The sequence below is a fragment of the Nematolebias whitei genome, chromosome 15 (genome assembly GCF_014905685.2).
Source record: "Nematolebias whitei isolate Nwh7 chromosome 15, NemWhi1, whole genome shotgun sequence".
NCBI lineage: Eukaryota > Metazoa > Chordata > Actinopteri > Cyprinodontiformes > Rivulidae > Nematolebias > Nematolebias whitei.
The window spans coordinates 19,406,115-19,431,743 of record NC_056512.1 but is presented as its reverse complement, the minus strand read 5'-3'; the positions used below and the strand labels follow the sequence as shown (position 1 = coordinate 19,431,743).

Sequence of the window (25,629 nt, the reverse complement as noted above, 5' to 3'; positions counted from 1 at the left end):
ACATACAATGATCATAACACATTATTATTATTATTATTATTATTATTATTATTATATTTCATGTTGGTGTGTTAAAGACGCGAGGAGAAGCAGATTGAAACTCATGATTGAAACGACAGAATAACGGCTGAATGGTAATGAGGGTGCTTCAGTTCTAATGCATCGGCACCCCATAATAAGAAAGCAATGGGGAGAGAAGAGTGTTGGATAAATAGCTTTCAGCACCATGGACAGAATCCACAGCTCAGCTGGTCATAATCAGAGTCTGACACACTCCAGCTGCTCTTCAGGAGGCCTCCTCCTCCTCCTTCACAAGTGAACTACAAACGTCACACCTCTGAAATCAATGAAGTGTGCTCACAGCTTTCAAACAGAATGAGCAAATCAAGGCAGCCTGCCAGTCACATGTATGATCAGGAGAAGAAACTCTGCTGATGAGCGGCTGACGGATGTTTGTTTTTCTTGGTGTAGCCAGAGAAAACCCATGAGTTAGTGGGAGATAAGAAAGAAAAAAGTAACACTCACCTGCTGTTTTTGCGAGGCAACGGCAAGTCCTGTTGGCAGAAACAAACATAAAAGAAAGATCAGTTCAGGAAAACATCCAGTAGATACCTTCATATAAGCTCTCAGATGTGTGTGGACATTTATCCTCGACTAAACCAGAGGCTGGTAAATAAAACCACAACTGATTCATCAAATGTGCAAACAGCACCCAAGAAGAAATGCTGCAGGGAAAAAAGTCCATTTAAATCCAGGTCTGTTAGATTCTCTGTATGAGTCTGCATTTCTGATTGACTTCTTCTTCTTCAAAGGCTGCTAAGGATTATGGGTATTTTCATGTTGTCATCGTACCTGCTTTGGCAACTGGATGGTTAAAATATGAAAACTGACAACTGATTTTTCATACCTCTTATCTAATGTTAGAATGATGTTAAATTAAAGAGAGACAGAAAAAAAAAATCAAACAATAAGCCCCGCCCACATCATAAATGTATTATTTTCTGCAAAATGTTCTTTTGTTTCAGCACCACACACACATACCACTTCAGAAATCAAAAGCTTGACTGGCCATTCCTGCAGGAATGACCAATCATGAATAACAAGTCTGACAGCAAACCCTGGTTATATTCAAGCATCACATGCAGGGGTTAATTTGAGCCGGATCCTGCCTGATCAAGATCCGGGAACTCTCTCATTTTGACCCGTTCTGTTCCGGCAACTCTTTGTTTGGATCCGGCAAGTCATTGTACATTTCTATTTTAATTATTTATTAAAAATACAACGAGAGGAGACATTGCCCTCAGCCCGGCGGACCCAGTCTGTGGATATTCCAGCCGTAGCACACGCAGCGCACCAGCAGGAGAGGAGCCTCTGGGTGTGGGGGAGAACGGATCAGGCACAAAGGTGCTGCGGAGTCCTTGCCTCCTCCTCCTCTCCTAAATAATGTCCCTCCTCAGCAGGGCTGTGCACTGAAAAACACCCTCTCTCTCCTCCTCTCAAACCCCCGAAACAGAAACGATCATTTATTCTAGAGAATAAATAAATTCCCTGCAGACAGTGCACGTTACGCACAGAAACGTCTCCAGACAGCTCTACACAGCGCGCACAACATGAGCAGGTGTCTGAACTCCTGCTGCATTTCGACATAATAAATAAAAAAGCTTACTGTAAAAAATAAGTTAAAAATACAAAGAGAGAAATGTTTGATGTGTAATTCACATTATGTCACGTTTCAAAACAACGGCGATAACTTGTCAAAATAACAACAGTGATCAAAATGTCAAAAAGACAGTCCAATTTACTTTAATAAAAAACTGGATGGACGAATGGATGGATGGATTGATTGATTGGTTGATTGGTTGTCCTTAGTTGGACAACAGAGAATTGAATCCTTCAGGTGCTTCAAACTGGAGTAGGAGCAGAGGAGTTCAGCTCAGAACTGTGAAGTGAGGGGAGGGAGGAGGGGGGTTAAGGACACCTGACAGAGTCGGTGCTGCTCTAATTCACACACAACCTGCTGTTCCTCTCAAAATAGTAATTCTATTAAGTGTTTACAAATGTAGGTCAATGTTGATGTATAACAACCCATTAAAATACACCAAAATGCAGGAAATGGCATCTGTTATTCAAAATTTTCTGTGAGAAGATCCACGGAACCCCCACGCGCACCCCCCGCCCCCCAACCCGCTGTTCCAGCATCAATCAGTTTACAAATTAAGCCCTGATCATGTGCCACGCATGGGACTTCGCGGTGTTGGTGTAAGCATGAAGAAATCACAAAAAATAGTTGAGAAAAAAAAAATCCTCCAACATTTTTCAGTCAGGTCATCTGGACAGTTTCTTTATTTGTGCTGAAACATTTCACCTTCCATCCAGAAGGCTTCATCAGTCAAGGAAGCACACAACAAAACTGATTCTTCCCCCCAACAGCTTACTCCAAAGTGGAACAAACCAGTTCTGTTGGTGCTAAGATGGTGTCTTTTTCACACTCCCTCCTCCATTGCCGGCCCTCTTCCTTGTTGACAGTCATGTCCAACTGGCTGAAAACAACAAAGTCCTGGACAGGTCCAAGTCCATTACCTGGACACATAGAAAGAAATGAGACAAACAACCATTTCCTCTCTCACTCACACCTAGGGACAATTTAGAGTTTCTTATCAGTCAGCCTAACATGCATGTTTTTGGTCTGTGGGAGGAAACTAGGGTACCCGGAGAAAACCCATGTATACATGGAGAAAACATGAAAACAGAACCCCACATCCAAATTGATGCACCATTTCTGAAACGTGCCTGTCTCTTGTAAGACATTCAGTCCTCCAGCTTTGAGTACTGAGGGCTAATAAGTCCAATCAATGAAGGACAAAGTGAAGAAAGATCAATGGGTTGAATATTCAGCTGTCCTTGTGAAGGACGACGTGAACCCCGGGGACATGCAGATGAATGTCCATGTAACAGAAGACTTTCTTTTGATTCTGAGGGGAGAAAGTAAGAGGATTTTTTTTTCTTAGTACCAACATAACTGGTTTGTTCCACTTTGGAGTAAGCTGTTGGGGGAAGAATCAGTTTTGTTGTGTATTTCCTTGACTGATGAAGCCTTCCGGATCGAAGGCGAATCGTTTCAGCACAAAAAAAGAACCTGTCCAGATGACCTGACTGAAAAATGTTGGAGTGCATACCTGGATTAGGGTGTCCCCCACCTCTTGCAGTGACTGCTGGATATGGGCACCAGTGACCCCCACAACCCAAAAAGGAATGAGTGTGTAAAGATAATGGATTGATTTGTACAACCTGCTGTAGCACCACTTACATGTGGCGGTCCTCTGTTCTTATACACTAGAACATATTGCACCAAAAACATTTTTTACTTGAATTCCCTGTTCAGTTCCAGTCCAGAAAACCACTCCTTGAAAGCTACAAAAGTGCACTATTTAAAATTTTCTTTGACATGGGACATTGGCGTATCGCTTGTTTAAATATATATCCATCCATTATCTTTACCCGCTTATTCCATTTTGGGTCACGGGGGTCGCTGGTGCCCATGTCCAGCAATCACTGTGCGAGGGGCGGGGTACACCCTGGACGGGTCGCAAGTCCATCACAGGGACACATAGAGACAAACAAGACAAACAACCATTCACTCTATCACTCACACCTAGGGACAATTTAGAGTTACCATTCAGCCTAACATGCATGTTTTTGGTCTGTGGGAGGAAACCGGAGCACCCGGAGAAAACCCACGCATGCACGGAGAGAACATGCAAACTCCACCCAGAAAGACCCCTGGACCGGGGTTTGAACCAGGGACCTGCTCGCTGAGAGGCAGCAGCTCTACCAGTTGCGCCACCATGCTGCCTTGTTTAAATATTAAAATTTGAAATGATTCCTATAACAAAGTTCAAGCTTAACTTTTCTCCATTCAATTCTTGATTATATGGGAATTTGTGGAAAAAAAAAACCCTCACAAATATACTGTGCAGTGTTTCCCCTAGTTAGCTTGCCATGGCGGGGTGCTCATCTGATCCATGATTTTTGCTGATGGTGGGGACGAAGACATGTCTGAGCGCAGCTTGTACTAACAGTTTTTGAGCGGGGATGGGGGGCGTTCAACATGAGGGAAGAGGTAATGTGAGTGCTGCCTTTGGCTTTTTAGCTAGAGAACCTGTATTTTGCGCTGCTAGCTTAGTGATATGTCAGTGCCGGGTAGGGGTGGGAGGGGCAAGTTCAGTTTGGTAGGCGGGGTGCTCAGTTCTGTTGACAGGGTGGGGCACCCCGCCTGTATAATGGTAGGGGAAACACTGCTGTGAGACAGGAAACTACACAAAATTGATGATGCATCGCTGCCATCCTGTTTCATCATTTCTACAAACATGGAGCACAGAAAGTAAAAGTGAGAGGTGTCTGCGGAGCTCAGAAAGAAAATTGTAGATATCCAAGTTAAAGGTAGAATATACAAGACCATCTCCAAGCAGAGGGCAGCACGGTGGCACAACTGGTAGAGCTGCTGCCTCTCAGCGAGCAGGTCCTTGGTTCAAACCCCGGTCCGGGGGCCTTTCTGGGTGGAGTTTGCATGTTCTCTTCGTGCATGCGTGGGTTTTCTCCGGGTACTCCGGTTTCCTCCCACAGACCAAAAACATAGGTGTGAGCGAGAGAGTGAATGGTTCTTTGTCTCGTTTGTCTCTATGTGTCCCTGTGATAGACTTGGTCCAGGGTGTACCCCGCCCCTCGCACAGTGATTGCTGGACATGAGCACCAGCGACCCCCGTGACCCAAAATGGAACAAGCGGGTAAAAGATAATGGATGGATGGATCTCCAAGCAGATTCATATTCCTTTGACCACAAATGACAATGTTATTAAAAAAAACACTATAGGATTCAGGGAACTATAGCCAGTATTCCAGGATGTGGATGCAAGAGGAAATGTGACCCCAGGCTGATCGAATAGATAGTGCTGATGCTGAGCCAAAGAAACCATTAAAAACATTTAAGCTGAACTCCACGGTCAAAGTAAAGGGCCCTGCATACTCCATCCAAAGCCACAAAATCATCTCAATGATGTTGATGTGTGACAAAAATTGTATCGTTTTGTTCTCAGAGCAACTTCGCCCACCTCTTTTCAACAAAGAAGGGCCAAACTTTTTCTTGCAGGAGCAGTGTTTCCCCTACCATTTTACAAGGAGGCCACCCTACTTGTCAACAGAACCAAGCCTACCAAACATTTGTATGTATCATTATAATGTCCTCATGCTTTACTTTAAATCTTTTAAGGTGGGTTACATGGAAGGGTTGTAAATAATTATCTTACCTGTTGTAGGTAGCTCTTCGAAATGATCTCAGTTTAGAGAACATCTATATAATTGGATTTATGATAGCAGGTTTTCCACTCTCTGGCATCAGTGGATTCCTGTTTTATCGACTATTAAGGAAGACGGCAGCAGCAGTTTCGACAATGGCAAAACTGCCAAGTCTGTGTGAAGGTTTGATTCGTGCTTTGAGTACTCAAAATCAGCTATTTATCAGAGATAAATCGTAAAATGGAAGTGATTTGTGAGAATCACAGGCCACTTGCTGCTTCTGGGACATGCCAGCATGTTGGATACAACCTTGGAGAAGACTCGTAGGCACGGACTAGTGGAATGCCCACTAATCTGGCCATTTTGGATCTTAAAAGTACCAGCAGAACTCAAGGCTGACAAGAAAAAAAAAAACAGTCTGCCTGAAAAAAAAACCCCACAACTGTGGCTTATCTGAATCTGACTTCCCTGGTTGGCCTCGAATACAGGCCTACTTATCAAAATTCTCCTGGGATATGTGTAAACTAAGGAGAAGGAAGCTTCATCTATCGCAATCCCTCCCACCCACACGAGAACTTCTGTGAATGCTTATCAGAGCTGTACCGGCTGACACCAACAACTTATCAGGACTATGGTCTATCTGGAAGTGCTTCATAGACAAATCTCACCAACTTGTCATTAATGCATATGTAATGTGTTATAAATGTGCTTGCTGGTAGGTTTTTTGATGTCTTAAATCGTGTCCTGGTGGGACAAGGTGTGAAGAGATCTTTTTTGTAATGCCACTATCCTCTCCTCATGGAATTTTTCCCCTTTTCTATCTAAAAAAGTATTCTGAAAAAGAATAAGGAAAAGAATAAGGGCTGCGCTCCAGTAGCAGCAGCAACGTGCCATCGGCCAAACTTTCAGACAACTGTACGAACATAATATCACTGTACTTTGGTACAATGATAATAAAGCTTATTCTGATACTGATTCGATACTTGTGGCAGAAAAGATTAGGGAGATGGGTAAGACATAGCTTGTTAAGTTTTATCAATTTATTAAACAATAAATGCTGAGCAAAAATTTCCAGAGGTGAGACCATTTCAAGCAGCAGACATATGAACATGTCTGACCTTTTAAAGCTCATCAGAAAAAAGGACAAGGCCATCAGCAGATGTGTTTGGGCTAACAGGCCGTATCATTTTAATGGAAGATTAACGTAACATCAAACTACACAACAATTCTGGTAAATCAAATGAGGGCATATCTGAAGAAATCTAACTGAACCTTATTTTCCACAATAACAGTTTGCTTTTGATAAGATTAACAAGCTAACCGCTAATCTGAGCGAGGCCAAGTCCAAAGATGATTGTTGTTGTCTTAAAGTTAATATAAAATGTTTGCAGTTGGTGCTTTTTAGATGACAGCGAGAGCTGCTCAGTAGATAGAAAATTTATTGTCACTGAAAAATCAGAGTGGTAAATGGTATAAAGTTTATTCATTTAAAAAAAAAAAACAATTCCATAAACTATATAAAAAATACAAGAGATTTAAAATGAAAGGCAGCAGAAAGAAGCAAAAATCTTATTATATCTGCCCCTTTTTTCAAACAATTAGTTCAATCATAATAATCTTCAAGTAACAGAACGCACGAGTGTGCGACATCTATAAAACAAAGTACTGCAACAAACTGCAGAACCAAGCCAGGCACCAATACTAGACTTGGCTTTCCCACTATCGTAAAAGCCCACAGCTGATTTGGAAGGATGTAGCTGAAATGCTAAAGCTAAACGCTAAAGCAACATGAAAGTGTTGTGAAAGCTGTGATGCAGGAAAAAAAGGATTGAGGACAATATATGTTTACCCCAACTGATACGGTCATCGCAGTAATTAATATTTCAACTGCACCATTTCTTGACGTTCTGCAACAAACTTCTTTGAGTTTGGTCAGATTCAGACTAGCTGTGAACTCGTCAATCTGGTCAGAATAAAACTATTTCTCCATACTGAGGTCATTCGAAGAGAGCTGGTAAGACACTTGAAACTTTTCACAAACCCTATCTTTAAACAGCTGAGCGAGGTCCGTCTACTGAATCAATAAGCCCTTAGAAAAATGTGATGAGATGAGGATTCTCTGGTAAACTGCAGTTTCATGAAGTCAGACGGGGACAAATGTTGTGATGCAGGCAGTGAACCTACAGAGACTTTAAAGGCCTGTGAATTCAGCCTCCTGCTACAGTCATAAGCTCAGACCATAAAATCTCTTTTTACTCTTGTGTCCTTCAGGACATACAAGCTGCACTGAAGCAATAATGAAAAAAAAAGCCCTTGTTATGAGAATATAAGATTAGCCAAGCGGCATGAACATAAAGTGGTCTGCTGGAGGCAGAGACATGTCTGTTCACCGTGCAGACGTTGTGCTATGAGAAATGTCCAGATGATGAACAGCAGGGATTGATCAGGATGACTTGGAAGAAGATAGTTAAATTAACATGCATAATTATTTTATTTCTAAGGTCTTCAAACAACACAGTGTCAAACCATGCCATTTATTATCTACGCTAAAGTATACAGGTCCTTCTCAAAAAATTAGCATATTGTGATAAAGGTCATTATTTTCCATAATGTAACGATAAAAATGAAACTTTCATATATTTCAGATTCATTGCACACCAACTGAAATATTTCAGGTCTTTAATTGTTTTAATACTGATGATTATGGCATACAGCTCATAAAAACCCAAAATGCCTGTCCCAAAAAATTAGCGTAAAATTTCAATACATGATGCAATCTCTGAAATGTTCTTTTGACAGACAGCTTAAGCTTGGACCAAATAAGGTCATGAAATGAAGAGGAGACCAGCGACACCTGCAAACCTACAGCAGAATATCTAAAAGATAAAGAACATGTTTCAGTGAACCAGTTGAGTCAAGTCAACCTGAATGAAGCTCTGTGGCAGAACCTTACGAAAGCTACAAAATCTCAATGAACTGAAGTAACATTGTAAAGAAGAGTGGGAAAAATACACAATGGAGGAGACTGATAAGGTCATGCAGAAAATGACTACCTCAGTTTCTCACTGCTAAAATGGAGTCAATAAGCTATAAAATGATGTACTGTAGTCCATTTGTTTAAAGCGTTGTATTGACCTAAATTTTTGACCTAGTTGTTTCGTCCAATCCTTCCTGTAGACGTGGCCACAGCGAGCAAACTCGCATGAAAGATTTGAACATTGTTTTTTGTTGAACGCTCTTCCTGATGCAACCTGGGCTCAAACCTGCAGTCCTTTGACCGAATGAAGAACCACGTTAATTTTATTACATCCTAAAAACAAAAGAACGTGTGAGCTATTTTGCAGTATGATTATATTTCTTATATCCTAACACAAAATAAAGGATGACGTGTAACTAAAGGAATTGCATTTTCTATAAAAATGTAGTGTGAATGCTTATTGCAGAAGAACTTGCTGAAAAGCAGCTGAAATTAGCTAAAAAAAATCTGAAATATAGCTGAACTGGAAGAACAAGCCTAAACTAGCAGAAGAAAGCAGAAAGAATACATATTTGCTGAATTAGGTTTAAATAAGCATAAATGAGCACAAAAATTAGGAAATAAGAAAAAGAAAAAAAAAGCTGAAATGTAGCTGAAAAGCAGAAAGAAGCTTAAGCTACCAGAAGTAAGTGGAAAGAACTGAAATGATCTAAAAAAAAAGTGGAATTACCTGACAATTCTAAAATTTGTATCAAAACAGCTAAACAGCAACTGAAAGAGCAGAAAAAGCTGAAAGGGGCATAACAAGCTGAAATTAACATAAAGAAGTTAATTAGAGTAAGTAGCAGAAATTAACACGAAAGACATAAATTTATCTGAAAACAGCTGAAATTAGCTAAAATGCTAAAAAGGTAGATGAAAAGTTAGAACATGGTTAAATTAGCAAAAGAAAGAACATGTGTTTGCACAATTAAGCTGAAAGAAGCAGAAATGAGCACAAAGAAGTGGAATTTATCTAAAAAAAAAAGCACAGGAAAAAAAACAGCTAAAATGTAGGTAAAAAGTTAAATCCCAGTAAAAATTACCAGAAGGAAGTGGAGAGAGCACATTTTGGCTGAATTAGACTGAGCAAAGTTGAAGGGAATGCAAAAAATGTGGAATTAGCTGAAAAATATAACAAATTAGCATAAAACAGCTAAATAGTAGCTGAAATAACTTAAACTACCATAAATAAGCTGAAAGGAGCATAATTAACTGAAATTAGCATAAAGAAATTAATTAGGCTGAAAGTAGCAGAAATTACCATAAAAAATCATTCCTAAGGATTCATCAGAAAAAAGATGAAAAGGTAGAACAAGCTTAAATTAGTAGAAGAAAGCAGAAAAATTACATTTTCTGAAAGAAGCATAAACGAGCACAAAGGAGTGGAAATTATCAGATAAAAGCTGAAATTAGACAAAAAAAAAAAACCAGCTGAAAAGTAGCTATAAAAGAAAGACATTTAAATTACCAGAAGGAAGTGGAGAGCACATTTTTGCTGAATTAGGCTGAACAAAGTTGAAAATAGTGCAAAAAATGTAGAATTAGCTGAAAAAGCTAAATTTTCATTCAGCCTTTATTTATACAGGCAGTCTCAATGAGTCCTGAGAACTCATTTTCAAGAGAGACCTGTTTTTGGGAGCAAATAGTGGAGGTTGAGGGCCTTGCTCAGGGGCCCAGGAAGGGGCAAATAAGGGTGGAGGCAGGTGTGGGTGTTTCACCTTTTCCACCCACATTTTGATGTTGACGGTACCGAGAGTTGAACCTGCAACTTTCTGATCACAGACCCATCATCCCTAACCTCTGTGCTACCACTCCCCAAATTAACAACTCCTAAAATTAGCATAAAACAGCTAAATAGTAGGTGAAATAGCAGAAATAGCTGAAACTTGCATAAATAAGCTGAAAGGAGTATAACAAATTGAAATTAGCAGAAAGAAGTAAGAAGAAGCACAACAATGTTTGTAATCAGAAAGAATCAGAAAGGAGCACAAAACAACTGAAAAAACCCAGCTGAAATGAGCTGAAAGTAGCTGAAACAAATGTTTACATTTGAACAAGGAAGCTGAAAGAAGCTGAAGCAGAACAAAATGTGAAAGGAGCAGTAAAATGTTGTAAACAGATCTAAAGATATGAAGGATGTAAAATGAGCTCAATTCATTTTCTGAGACAAAAAAGTGGAAGAAAAGGCTAAATATTTCAAAAAGCTAAAGTTGCACCAATACCAAAAGTCATAGCAGGATTGTCCTGAAAGAGCTGAACATTTTGATTTATTCAACCTTTATTTAGACAGGCAAATCCCATTGAGCCTGGAGGACTCATTTACAAGAGAGACCTGATGTATTAATTGTTGAAATAGCACAGAAATTGTGGAACAAGACAGATGCTGAAAAATGTACAGAAGAAAAATGGATCACAATAATGTGAATGCTTCATAAACATAAACAGCTAATTCACTAAAATCCTATAAATGACTGCTCTTTCAACTAAATGTCTGAGGATTACCGAGCCAGGCAACTGAACGCTGCAAACTGGAGCAGACAGAAACAAGGCACAAAGATCATACTCCTTTCACGTTTGTCACATTGGAGCTACGCATCACGGGCATGACCCCTGACCCCTACTGCAGAGCAAAGGGAAGTGTCGCCATACGGTGCTAAAAGTATCCCAGTGTGTGTGAGAGAGTGTGATGAGACCCAGGGGAGTCAAACGGCAGCAGAACAGAGTCAATCACTTGTCAACGTGCTCTGAGAGACACACAAAGCTGTAAAGCTAACATACCACCTTACAACTCGTGTAGATAAGCTGAACGCACACGCCTCTCTGTCACATATTGACTCTACATCCTTCTGCTGGCCGGCCTGTATCTGCACAACGTGTCAGATGTTCTGATCTGGACTTTGTGATGATGAATTCCCACTCAGCCGTGTCGTCGGCTGCGAAGCTGAGCGCCGGGAGACGACGAGATGTGAAATCATCAGCGCACCTCCCCTCACGTCTCCAAACGCTCTCTCCTCTTCACAGCCGGGGGGCGGGGGGGGGCTCAGTTGTTCTCGGAGCAGCTCCGATTGCTGCCTCTCGAGACGTATTTTCAGTAAATCAAACCGCCGGAGCACAAATGAGTTAGAGAAGCGTAGCCGCAGTTTGTAAACACACACGTGTCCACAGGAAGCTGAGATCGGGCCGGGCCTGCAGGATGCTCATCTGAGCCGCACGATGATGGGATGTGGACATGTGATCTGTGGTTACACAGAGGCTGCCTCACAACGGACGAGCACAGACAGCATGCATGAATGGACCGCTCATCATCAGCACTTCCTCTGTGACGCTGCAGTGTGTAAAAACAACTAAAGCCTCAAATTAAATGAATGACAGCAAAGATACGAGTCACTGATTTGTGACCTGATTCATGAGGAATGCCCTTTTTTTTTTTTTTAAATAAAACTGGGTCAGTTTGTTGGAACAGACTCCAGATTCTCTGAACTCTCCGAAACAGAAAGGTTACAAAACAAATGAAGATCCAAATGTTCTGCACGAAAACATCTGATGTTGAGAAATGATGGAGGTGACTATCAAACCTCATAAATGACAACGTGCATAACCCCCATAGGATATCATGAGAGGTAAACCTCAGAGTATGTGCTGTGGATTACTCTCAGCTACTACCTCACCAAATATTAGCTTAATATCTGTAAAACTGACCAAGTTATAGCCATTTTTGTCTTGGGTTAAGTTGATTAGCTGTGGCAGCCATCTTGAAAAAGATTGACTCTAAATGTTATTTGTAGAAATGCATCCAGCGACTACTTTCTGAAAGTTTCAATCAAATATGTTCAGTGGTTCGTGAGATATTTCGCTAACAGACAGATGGTAATGACTACAAGTAGGTAATGACAAAACTTAAACCAAAGATCCTGTGCAATCTGTTAGAGCTCAGAATAAGAACTGAGAAAGACTCTCAGCTACTACCACACCAAATTTTAGCTCAATACCTGTAAAATCTACTGAGTTAAAGCCATAGATCATTCTGTTAGAAAATAAAAAGCTCATTAAAGGGATATTCCAGCCATTTTGAAGTGGGGTTCAGAGAAAAGGTAATGAACAGGTAATGTTTTACCTGTTTCAGATAGCTCTATGAACAAACTAGTCTGAAGAATGTTTTTTATTCTGAGCAAACGTCTAGTCCGGTGGTGTCCAGTCCTGGTCCTCGAGGGCCACTATCCTGCACGTTTTACATGTTTCTCTGCTTTGACACACCTGACTTCAACGACCACGGACTGGGGACTACCGGTCTAGTCCAAGCAAAATCAAAGCCACCACCTTAAAACAACTCCATTGTAGAAAATTCATACCTATGCCTGTGAGCATTTCACAGACCTTTCCACCACCACCACCAGTTTGACACTATTCATTGTGTGGATGTTCATAAATCATTCTCACCATGGACCTCCGCTTTTGGCACAGAACTCATTCCATGTTTTTTGTGCTATTTCAACAATTCATGTATCAAAACGTTTGGCTCATTCAGGACATTCCTGCTGTGACGTTTGATATTTGTGCTATTTTAACTTTTTGGAATATGTAGCTTTTGTCAGCCATGTTTTGATCATTGAAAATTAATGGAGCTCTCTTCGCATCCTTCAAACTCTTTGTCCAGTTTTACACCTTTACAGCTCATTTAAGCTATCGTTCTGGTTCCACTTTTTTCAGCCTTTTCCTGCTAAATTCAGCTTTGTACTGCTATTTCAGCTTCTTTTTAGGTATTTTTCAGCTATTTTATAGCCTTTTGTCTATTTACTTGTTGTTTATTTCTTCATTTTTGTGATTTGTTTGATTACGGCATTTAATCTTTATATAATAATTTCAACCTCTTTCTGTTAAATTTCATCTTTATCATTTCAGTTTCTTTGTTGCTAATTTGATTTTTTTGTAATATATTCAGTCTCTTTCGGCCATTTTCAGCTTATTCTGCTCATTTCTGCTACATTTTCTGTCACTTTCAGCTTTTATTTTCCTGCTTTCAGCAAATGTCAGCTATTCAAATTCAACTCACATAAGCCGTTCAGCTATGAAACCTTTTCAGCTGGTTTCAGCTTCTTCAGCAGCTTACAGCAAAAATAATTTAGCAATAAGCATTCACACTGTATTTTCACAGGAAATTATATTTCTCTAGTTGATACTGAATTATTTGAATGTTTGTAGGAGAAAATACGACATCAGGACATTAATAAAACACTCAGTTTTACAAAACTCAGTTAGTTCTGAAGTACAATGTACTATTATAAAACTTCTGCTAGAAATGACCTCAGACTGCACTGGAAGTGCTACAGCTAGCTGCCGCCACCAACAAATTTAGTTTTAATACCATCTACTGTCAAACTGATTGAAGTTAAAAGTGTATGAGTTTGTATGAACTGCTACAAAATTGTGGAGATTAAACAAAAAAGATTTTTTTCAGAAGAGATGAGAGGCGGGACTCCGCAGCGACTCTGGTCCAGGAAGACGTAACATTTCTGAGTAAGTTGAACTACATTCTGGTAAAATAATTTCCCAGGCTCTCAAATATAGAAGCAGAGCACCACCATGTGGACTAATATAAAAACTGAGCGTTTAAGAACGGGAAAAAAAGACGTTACTGAGAGGAATGCATTATTTTATGATATAATAAACTTACAATTAAAATTTGTTTTTACAACATATTCTAATGTAGCTGGTTTTACTCCTCAGGAACATGAGTGTAGTAAAGTTACTGTGAGGTTATGCGAATGTTTTGAAAAAATTCGGACAAAATTTTAAAAAATTTAAAATTTTTGGCTTTTTCAGAAAAAAAAAAAAAACGTTTATTAACTGCACCAAAATAAATTAACAAATAAAACCACTGACTAAAATTAATGTGTGGCTGATTTCCCCCCAAAAGACGATACAAGGGGTTAATGTGCTGAGCTCCACGTCAACCCAGCTGAGTTCTGCTCCACGCCTCTTTTGGTTCAGCCATGTTCTAAAAACTCACGTCTCTGCGGGACGTGGCTAACTCATGTAGGATATCTGAACAGACAGAAAGAACATAAAGATAGACTGATCTGTGTGGCCATTTTGAGGAATTGTTTTATGAAAGAGCCCACTCTTTCCAGAGCTCTTAAAATTATCCGAATATCACTTTAAGCTATGAAAACTGAGTTAGTGAAATAGCTGTATATACAATAGAAATAAATGTATTCGTAAGAAAATTTTGTTTTTAACCAAAAATATGCATGGTTGATTGGTAACGCTAAACTGTGTCTAGCTGAGTGAGAGAGTGAATGGTTGTTTGTTCCGTTTGTCTCTATGTGTCCCTGTGATGGACTGGAGATCTGTCCAGGATGTCCCTCGCCTCTAGCACAGTGACTGCTGGATATGGGCACCAGTGACCCTTGCAACCCAAAAAGGAAGAAGCACGTAATGATAATGGATGGATGGAAGGATGAATGGATGGATGGATGGATGGACTTTTTGGAGACATCACAGGGAATATTGATGTCCATTTGGACATGACCCTCCTTTGAGAGACAAAAAGCTGTCAGGCGGGGACAAAATGATGAGAAATGGACAAATGTTAGGACAGTGTGGTGCAAGAATGTCCAAGTGTGTGTCCAAGAACAGCTGGAGACAAAGGTCAAGACATGGCTGGCTCACCTGCAGCCTCCTGCGTCTTATTATCCCCGAGTCATCCATGGCGAGGTCCAGCGAGGAGCTGCGGGGCTCCTTGGCAGGAGGTCCCCCTTCCACCAAAACAATCCCGTGAGCCTTTGCAGATCTGTGTTTGGACCCGGCAGGGCTCCAGCATTCCAGTTCTCACAAAAACAGCCAAAGACAGCGCGCGACACAGACGGAGATCCGTGTCACAAAAACAAACGCACGTCCACGGGTTGTAGTAGTGAATGTGTTAGAGAGTGGACCTTTTCTTCTCCTGTGTCCCGTGTCCTCCTCCTCCTCTGCTGTCAGACATGCCGTCTCTATGCGCAGCCGGGTCCTCCTCGGAGCATCCTTGACATTTCACCAGACAGAGGTGCGCGCGCCTCGGTGCCGTCCAGAGGCCTCCAAACGTTCCTCCGCGGACTCGGTGCTCGTGCGGGATCCGGACCGCAGCTTCGTCCGCCGCTTGCGCCTGTGATCACAAAGAGCTGTAGGTCTGCGAAAACAAGCGGGGTTTTCAGGAGCTGATTCGCCTGTCCTCTCCTGTAAACATCTGAGGAGATCCTCCCCCTGCACCTCCTCCTCTACACCCCCTGCACCTCCTCCTCCACATCCAGCTCCTCTGTGTCCGCTCGTTTGTTTCTCAGCCTTCACTTCGTCGGATGCAGCGACCGAAGCGACACGATGTTTCTCCCAGCCTTTCCTAGGATTCCCTGCCCCCCTCCTCCTCCTCCTCTGATTCCTCCTCACATGAATGAATGAGCCTCCTCCTCACCAGAAAAACAAAACACAGTCCAACTGTGGACATGCTACAGAGGAAATAGCTTCATAGCTTTAATATCCTGACAGGGCTTAGCTCTAATCATAAGCATTCTGTTCGGGACAAAAAGGCCTGCTAGGAACAAATACAGCACCAAAAAGGGTTGTGTCAGTCTAATCAACTTTAAAGTGATAATACGTATCAAAAGTTAGCACCTTACCTGCCGTGACATCGGTTATAAAGCGCGAAAATGGCAAAAGTCTTTGTCCAGGTTAGCTAACGGCTAGCTAAACAATTAGCTAGCCAAATGTTAATTAATCAAATGAGCAAATTTAAAAACAACAGGTTTGTCCAAACTGCTGCACACAAAACAATAAGTTGTAAACAAAATTACGTTACCCACAAGAGTTTCTATAAATTAAATATAAGACATCAAATAAAACCTTAAAGATGGCGCACCCGGTTTTTTTTTTGTTTGTTTTTTTTTGGCACAAGTGGCCACCTGCCAATCAAACAAGTAGGCGTGTCAGTCAAGTCAGATTTATTTATAGAGCACATTTAAAACAAAAACTGTTACCAAAGTGCTTAACAAAAATGTCACATCAACAGATAAAAAGTAGCAAGATATATTTACAGCACATGGAATAAAAATATAAAACCAAAAACAATTAGAAACACTGAAATACTAAATCAGATCACGCTGTGTCAGAAGTCAAGGAAATAAAAACAAAAAGCATAAACTCAGTCAGAAACAATGAAATACTAAATCAGATCAGATGACCTTGTGTTAAATAGGAATAATAACAAAAGCATAAACAGAATCAGCATCAATGAAAAGCTAGATCTAAAGCCGATCACCCTGTGTTAAATGTCAATGAGCATAGATGTGTTTTTAGGAGAGTTTTAAAAGCAGAGACTGAGGTGGCCTGTCGAATGTTGATGGGCAGATTGTTCCAAAGTTTAGGGCTCACGACTGAGAACGCTCGATCTCCTCTGAGCTTCAGCCTGGTTTTTGGTACGGCCAAAAGCAGCTGGTCTGATGATCTCAAAGCCCGAGAAGGAGTATAAGGATGAAGAAGGTCGGAGAGGTATGATGGTGCAAGGCCGTTAATGCACTTGAATGTCAGCAGGAGAATTTTAAAATCAACTCTGACACGTACAGGAAGCCAGTGAAGAGAGGACAGAACCGGAGTAATGTGCTCAAACCTGTGAGTTCCTGTTAGTAGCCGAGCTGCAGCATTTTGTACGAGCTGGAGACGTGAGAGTGAAGCCTGACTGACCCCAACATAAAGTGAGTTACAGTAGTCCAGCCGGGAAGTAATAAATGCATGGACTAGTTTTTCAAGGTCGGATCTGGACAGAACGGACTTAAGCTTTGCTATCTGCCTTAGCTGAAAGAAGCTCTTTTGTAGAACAGAGTTGATCTGTTTATTAAACTTAAAGTCCGAGTCTAACACTACCCCGAGATTGGTAACCGACTGCTTTAGATGTGGCTGAAGGGAGTGCTCGTCAGCAACTGACCAATCTGCGGCCTCAATTTGTCCCAAAGGTAAAGGCCCCTTACCTGCAGAAATGCAGCCCTTGGTCAGAGATTTTGTGAAAAATCATACGGAAAAAATGTTTAAACGTTGTCATTGGGGAAAATATAATCCATGCACGTGTTACCCTGAGCGTTTAGAAGGTGGAATACTGTTTATTCCTTTTCAAAAACTAAATAGAGTTTGGAAAAATGCACAAAGCTGGTGACCCCATGATCAGCTGATTACCGTATTTTTCCAGGGTATAAGTCGCCGTTTTTTTGCATAGATTTGTCAGTCCTCAGACTTATACGGCTAAGCGACTTATACTTTTTTTTTTCCATATTCGTAACGCAATTTTTGTCCGACGCTTTCAATTTTGACGAACTGAAACAGCGAGTCCTCTCTTGCCCGCTCGCTTCACTCAGCTGGTGCAGGCCAAGGAACGCTGGAGAGCTCGTGGCTCTGGTCGCAATGGATGAATGGTGCCGTGCCGCCCAGGTGAAATGAAGCTGCTTTGACCATTAAAGTGCATTTATTAAGGAAAAGTTAAACTGAGACACACCTTTGCTATAATGTTGAGCAAACAAATATTTGTTCTATTTCGTATAGGCTTCGCCCTTTAAGGCTATTGCTAGAGGGTTTATCCGTTCGCACGCAACATAGCACTGAAAACTTTAGTCCGCGCCCACTGGCTGTGTGGGCCCCACCCCCGGTCCGTATAAATTACGGTGAGACCGGGCAATCAGCTCCCATTTTTTCTTCAGCCAGCTAGCTAGCACTGTCAAAAGAACAAAGAAGGAAAAGATGTCCAGCTTTGACCGGCACAACTTTTGCTAAGGATGCCTGGGTCTCCGCCACACCAACCTCCTGCTGTCCCAGTGAGCTCTTCCTCCCCGAGGAGAAGCAGCCTTGTTCAAGGTAAGTGCCGAGGAGTGTTTTTCCGTGGCGGGCCGCTACCCGCTGGACGACGCCATCGCCTTTCCTAATGTTTTTTCCTCGCGGTGAATCGGATGATTCCCTCGAAAAAGGCGATGTTAGCAGCAGCTCCGTTGAGTGTTTTTCCGTGGAGGGCCGCTACTCACTGGACGACGCCACCGCCTTTTCTAATGTGTTTTTTTCTTTGCGGTGAATCGGATGATTCCCTCGAAAAAGGCGTTGTTGGCAGCAGCTCCGCTGAGTATTTTTCCATGGCGGGACGCTATGCGCGGGATGACACCACCGCTTTTCTTTGACGCAGAAATTGAATGTTTCCTCCGAGAAAGGCGATACTGGAAACAACCTCGCTGCCCCTTCCCTCCTGGAGAGCGTAGTGACGGAAGAGGAGCGGCCGAGCGGATGCTCAGCCACCTCAGGTTTTCCCACATCAGCGACCACACCGCTCCCAGCCATCGGCGCCCTCCTCTCGGAGCTGCCCGGGATAATCCAGGAGGCTGTTAACACAAAGGGACTTTCCGTCCCTCGCCTCCCTCCACCCTGATCGGTTGATCTGGCGGAAAGGTTGGGCTCCGCCTCGGCTCGTCGCCATAATCCCATCTGGCCTCGCTGTCCAGCTGTGACGTCACACTGGAATGAGGCTGCAGCTGGGCCTGGCAAGCTGAAGACATCCATCTCCACCTTCGCCTCCATCTCCAGAGTGGAGGGTTTTTACCGATCGGTGCCATCCCAGGCGGTCGCGGCGAACAACAACGTCGCCCTGCTGGCCTACAGCATCTCTAAGAGACTGGAGGAAGCAGACCTGCTGGAGGAGACAAAGAGCTCTCTCTAAAGCTGCTGATGTCATCTTAAACATGTGCGCCACCTCTGCGATCTGCCTGTCCCGCATCGCCGCCTGGATGACCATGCTCCAGAGGACCACTTGGCTCTGCCTCTCGCCATCCTTGTCCGAGAGGCTGCAAAAAGACCTGCTGGAGGGCCCCATCACCGCAGAGGCACAGTTCGGGGCCAACTTCAGGACCATCCTTGAGAAATCGCAGAGGTCCGAGGAGGTCTCAGAGACTGTACACAATCTGGTGACATCACAGTCCTCCTCCCACAACCCCCCCCCCCCACACACACACACACACCCCACCCCCGGCCACTGGAGGGACCGCCTTGGCCAGCAACAGTAGCAGAGGCGCTCCACAGCTGCGGCAGCGACTTAACGCTTTGCTCCTCCGCCAGCCCCCTCCATCAGGGAATAGCTCCTTGAGGGGAATGTGTGGTTTTTTTGATGATGTATGTTTTGAAATAAAACAGAAACATCTCTGAAAGTTAAGTTTCAGCTGATTCCAGCCTGACTGTCAGATCAACTGATCTCACAGCTGCCTCTCTTCACACATTCCCCACACAGAACGAGCCGGTAACCTTTAAACAGCGTTTTAAAAGGCACCGCAGTTCGGTAAATATCACAAAACACTCGTCTGCCACGTCAGCTAAAATTATGTTTTTTCAACAGACCGAGTGCAGTAAAAACCCTCGCTCTCAACGAGAGCCCGTTTTTATTTTCTGCTGTTTTCTGCCCACTCACCACGCAGCGGGTGTAAACATGTTTCTCCACAACAGCTGCAGCCTCCACCGGCTCACCTCAGCTCTAATGTGAGACCGCAGCCTGGGCTCAGCACAGAGGCACACTTATAGCATTTTTCTGTCGGAGTCCCCCTTGGGTTCTCCCCGGAGAATCTCCGGAGCGGGTGATGGCAGTAAGGGTTTTTCGTCTGGTTGACATCCATGAGAAACATGATACAACACAAAATGCATGCCCACTCCCCGGGCGTTACTCAGAGTGGCAGCAAGTGTGTTCCCTGGACAGAAGGACGGACCGTCTGATCAGCAGGGGTTACACGCTGCAGTTCGCAGCTCAACCCCCACCGTTCAGAGGGATTATAGAGACGGTTCTGTCTTCTCCAGAAAAGAGCTCATCTCTCTAGTCAGAAGTTCAGGAATTCCTGATGAAAACGTGATTTCCAGAGTTCCCAACGGAGAGGAAAATATGGGGTTTTTCCTCCCACTACTTCCTGGTTCCAAAAAAAACGGAGGGATGAGACCCATTCTCAACCTGTTCATGTTCAACACATGGTTCATGGAGAGACAATTTCACATGCTGGCAATCAAACAGCTGCTGGAGAACTTCACCAGAATGACTGGTTTTCACCTCCATAGATCTGAAGAGCACATATTTTCACATTTCCATCATTCTGAAACACAGGAAATTCTTGCATTTTCTCCTCCAGGGTATTCCGTATCAGTACAACAGGCTACCATTCGGTTGTTCCTTCGCCCCACGCACGTTCTCAAAATGCGTGGAGACGGCTCTGCAGTCGTTACACATGGCAGGAATGAGAATTATTTTTATCTGGACGATCTGCTTTTATTAGCTCGATCCAGACAGGAAGCAGTCGCACAAACCAAAACGCTGACGTTACACCTGCTAAACCTAGGGTTTTCTATAAACTGGGAAAAAGTTCAGTTCGCCCGTCCCAGATGATTATCTGGAAGTGGAGCTAAACTCAACCACAATGAGAGCCCATTTATCACAGCTGAGAGCCGAAGCTCTGTCAGCTCAGCTCCGCCGTGTCAAACCCTGCAGCGTAGTGACAGTCTGCCTGTCATGCGACTCCTGGGACGAAGTCAGTAGCCCACATCGTGGTTCAGCTGGGCTTGCTTTATACGAGACACCTTCAGATATGGTTCACCCGCCTGCGAATATATCCTGTGCGCCAGGAGATGGATTATCTTTGTGCCCTCCTCCGTGAGAACCGATCTGAATCACTGGGGAAACCCCCTCATTCTGCCAGAGGGAGTTCCTATCAGCAGGCCTACGTCACATGTCTCAGTTTTTTCACAGATGCGTTCCTGTCAAACTGGGAGGAATGTGTCTGTTCCAAGCAGTAGGAGCACAGTGGCTGGACCACATGCTTGCAGGAGTTTCTAAACTTCAGAGAATTTGCCTCTCTTCAGCCTCACCTCATGTGGAATCCCCCAAGGATCTTTTCATGGACCCATTTTATTTTCCATCTACACGCTCCCTTTAGGCTCTGTTTTTATGTGTACAGCACTTTGTTGCAGCTGTGCTTGTTTTAAAGGACCGTAAATGTGCTAAAATGTTTCACGTGACTCAGCATTTTGCCCCCTGCTGCGGGATCAGCATGTTCTGATCCACACAGACAACAAAGTGACGGCAATTTACATAAACCATCAGGGAGGCGTGCGCTCAGCCCAATTGTTATGCATCGTGAAACAGCTGTTGTGTTGGGAACACAAAAACCTGCTCTCCATCAGAGCAATGTACATTCCCAGCGTCCTGAACGGGGAGCGGATATCATGTCGAGGGGCAGGCCCCGCCACAGAGACTGGAGCCTCCATCTCGAGCTGATCTCTCAGATTTGGAGCAGGTTCCGCTGAGCAGCAGTGGATCTGTCCGCCACACGAGAGAACGCCCAGTGTCAATTATGGTTCTCACTGAGCCCACGAGACCACCCACCGTTAGGAGTGGACACCTTCGCTCACAGCCTGTGGTCAAAAATGCTCCTTTATGCGTTCCCTCCAGTCCTGCTGATATCACAGACCCTGGACCGGGTCCGGGAGGAAGAACTGTCAGTCATCTTTGTAGCTCCTGAACGCATAAGCACTCTGTGGTTCCCGAATCTGCAGCGACTGATATCAGGTCGACCGTGGAAACTGTTGTGGAGGGAGGACGCTCTCCTCCAGGCAGGAAGAGCGATCAGGATTTACCCAGAAATAGGTCAGCATCTTTGGGTCCGGCTGCTGAACAGATCCGTTTAGAAAAGATGGGCCTCCCACAGGATGTGATGCGTATGATTCAGGGCGCACAAACTGCTTCCACAACAACGCTGCACAAATCAAGTAGACAGTTTTTCAGCGCTAGTGTGCAGAGAAAGGCGTGGAGGCAATCTCATGTCCACTAGGTGGCGTGCTGTCATTTCTACAGCAACTGTTGGACAGAGATTTAGTGTTCAGCACAATTAAAACTTCTGCTGCAGTTATTTCTTCCTGTCATTTTTTTTTCAGTGACAGAACAGTTCTTAACCACCCCCTGATTAAGCGTTTTCTGAAAAGTGTACAGAGACACAGACCTATGTCACGTCCACTAGCTCCACAGTGGGACCTAATGATGGTCCTGCACGCTCTGATCAAAGCTCCTTTTGAGCCTTTAGATCAGGTTTTACTTAAATTTCTGTCATTTAAAACAGCCCTGCTGTTAGTTCTGACGTCGGCAAAGAGAGAGAGTTTGTTTGCTTTCTCTGTTACTCCCTCATGTCTCAGAATTCAAGCTGATGGCAGTTCAGCTGTACTGCGTTTTAACCCTGTTCTGAAAATATCCTGATGCATGCTCAATAATCCAGGTAGAAAAATCCAAAAAAGTTCAATCTGGTCCTTTGGACATTCAAAAAAACAAAACAAAGCAAAAAAAAAAATAGAAACTCTGCTCTGAAAAGCATCACAAGCTCATTCAGATCAAGAGTGATAACCTTGGATGGGTTTTTATCCTCTTCCTCATTATTCAGAGGAGGAAGCAACATCTCACCTCCTTCTGTCCCCAGCGCACGTTTTCGTGTTACGTGACGCACACGGCCGCACTGCGCCGCTCTCAGCGTCTGGTCATGCATTATAGGAACAGTTCTTCAGGACTCCCTCTATCCACCCAGCGCCTCTTATACTGGTTGTGTGAGGCTATTTCTGAAGCTTACAGTTCATCTGGGCTGGATCCTCCTGAGAATCTCAGCGCATTCCACCAAAAGGTTTTCATCCTCCATGGCTCTGCTTGGAGGGATGACAGTGGAGAATATTTGGATGGCGGCTGCCTGGTCATTGCCATGTTCAATTATTCGTTTTTATCTACGTAATGTTTCTACTTGTATCCTGATGCATGCTCAATAATCCAGGTAGAAAAATCTAAAAAAGTTAAATCTGGTCCTCTGGACATTCAAAAACGACAAAAAAAACAAAACAAAGCAAATCAACAAAAAAATGTAGAAACGTTTCATCTCTCATCCGAGAGACTTCCTCAGTCTGAGGTGCTGTATTCAGCTCAGTCTCTTAAATAGCACCTTCTCAGAGTGGATCAACCAGTTTTGCTGCTGACAACCAAAACCAGCTGATCACATGCTCAAGAAGGACCATCAGCCTAACAATGGATCATTAGCACACATGCTGGCTGTTTACTGTTCACAGAGGGCTGAGTGATACTAGCAATCACAGCATTGTAAGAGGGGGACAGTTGAACCCGGAGGCCTCCACCCCTGTTTAATGATGGATGATTTCTTTTCACAAAGATGGCCTCCTTTACTCCTCTCTCAAACCATCGTTCCTCTGTCCAGGATGTGAACATCTTCATCCCTGAAAGAGTGACCGCTGGCCTGGAGATGAGTGTAGACTGCAGAGTCCTGGCCTGATGATGTTGATCTTCTGTGCTGGGCCATCCTTTTGGCCAGTGGCTGTTTTGTTTCCCCGATGTAAGACTGATCACAGCCCTCCTGACACTGAACAGCATACACAACATTACTCTGTTTGTGCCGGGGGACTGGATCTTTGGGATGAACCAGTCTTTGCCGTAATGTATTTTGGGGTTTAAAAGCCACTGGGACGTTATGTTTAGAAAATAAACATCTCAGTTTCTCTGATACTCCCTCAACATATGGAATGACCACTGGTCTGGGTCTGGGTTCCTCCTTTTCACCTGTTGGCTGACTGGAGTCCTGTTTGGGTTTCTTCTCTGCTTTCAGGAAGGCCCAGTTAGGATATCCACATTGCTCTAGAGCCTGTCTTGTGTGGGATTTCTCCTTCAGATACAGAGTCCTGATGACTCCTAACTTGTGCTCCAAAGGGTGATGGGAGTCAAACTGCAAATACTGGTCTGTGTGGGTGGGTTTGCGGTACACCTCAGTTTGCAAATGTCCTCTAACAGAGACTGAGACCTCACAGTCAAAGAAAGCCAACCTGCCATTTTTTACATCTTCTCGTGTGAACTTGATGTATTTATCCACAGAGTTGATGTGGTCAGTAAAATGTTGGACTTCCTGAGATTTCCAGAGGACCAGATTTAACTTTTTTAGAGGTTTCTACTTATACTTTCTCCATGACCCATTCTGTTCTCAGGGTTCTGACAGAATGATTATTATTTGTTTCATGGAGCCTCACTTAACTAGATGTTATTACTGTTTTTCTTATACATTTTATTGTTGGATGTAACTGGGACCCCGTGTACATAATTTCGCTCCACCACATGTACCACATGAGGTGCGAATGACAATAAAGAAACTCTGACTCTCTGACTCTGACTCTGACTTTTGAGCTCACACCTGCCTGCATGCAGTCGCAGTGTGAAATATTTATTATCAGTCACAAGTTGATGACTGCTGATTTTATTGTTATTAATCGGTTCATCCTGAGGAGCTGTTGGCCTGCTCTGTTCATCGTTACACTGTTACAATTTGTAACCTCGGTTGTTCCTATTCACAGCAACAGGTCTGCTATTTCAGCCTTTTTCCTTGCCAGAGATCTTCTCCGGTGCGCTCCTACGCATGGAGCATGCAATTACGCAGCGCGTAATTACGCACACAGAAGGCTGAGTGATGAATTTTTTTTTTTGTGCTAACAGGTGCTTCATGTTTTGTCCGAGTGGACCCAGTGAGGCATAGACTACATCCTGCTTCGCCTTTAACCCACTAGCGATAGTCTTCAAGGGCGAAGCCTATACAAAATAGAACGTTGGTTACGTACTGTAACCCCAGATTCTATGAGTATAGGCACAGCCCTTTAAGCTCTGGGCCTCACTGGTTCCTAAATGGCTGAAGAAAAAAGCTATTGGGAGCCGATTGCCCGGTCTCACCGTAATTATACAGACCGGGGGTGGGGCCCACACAGCCGGTGGGCGCGGACTAAAGTTTTCAGTGCTGCGCTGCGCGCGAAGGGATAAACCCACTAGCGATAGCCTTAAAGGGCTACGCCTATACTCATAGAATCTGGGGTCACAGTACGTAACCAACGTTTTAAAGTGTTAATCTTGTTAAATTTTGAAGAACTGCCACATCGAGTCCTCCCGTGCATGCTCGCTTCACTCAGCTGATGCCGACAGAGGAATGCTGGAGAGCTCGCAGCTCCGATGGATGGCGCCGCGTCACCCAGGTGAAATGAAGCTGTTTTGACCATTAAATAAACGCGACGGGTCAGCGGTGACGCATAATAAATGTGACTTATATGCCAAAGCGACTTATATACGTTTTTTTTCCTCTTCATGCTTTTTTTGACTGATGCGACTTATACTCCAGAGCGACTTATACGCCGGAAAATACAGTTATAAACAGGAAGTAGCTACCACATGTTCATCTGTACAAAGGTGCCTCTTAGCGAACAGGTTACCCTGGTTCAAA

At 43.4% G+C, this 25,629-nt stretch overlaps 1 protein-coding gene across 1 annotated transcript in view; it reads right to left on the bottom strand.

The window, feature by feature from the left end:
• The window catches only part of LOC119421067 (microtubule-associated serine/threonine-protein kinase 1), an 87,955-nt gene extending 72,841 nt beyond the window's left edge, over positions 1-15,114 (bottom strand). Inside the window, exons 1-2 of the mRNA XM_037688470.1 lie at positions 14,981-15,114; positions 526-554 (exon numbers count right to left, since the gene is read on the bottom strand). Coding sequence (XP_037544398.1) covers positions 526-554; positions 14,981-15,019 — 68 coding nt within the window. The 5' untranslated portion in view covers positions 15,020-15,114. The remainder of the gene's footprint in view (positions 1-525; positions 555-14,980) is intronic.
• Between the last annotated feature and the right edge of the window lie 10,515 nt (positions 15,115-25,629).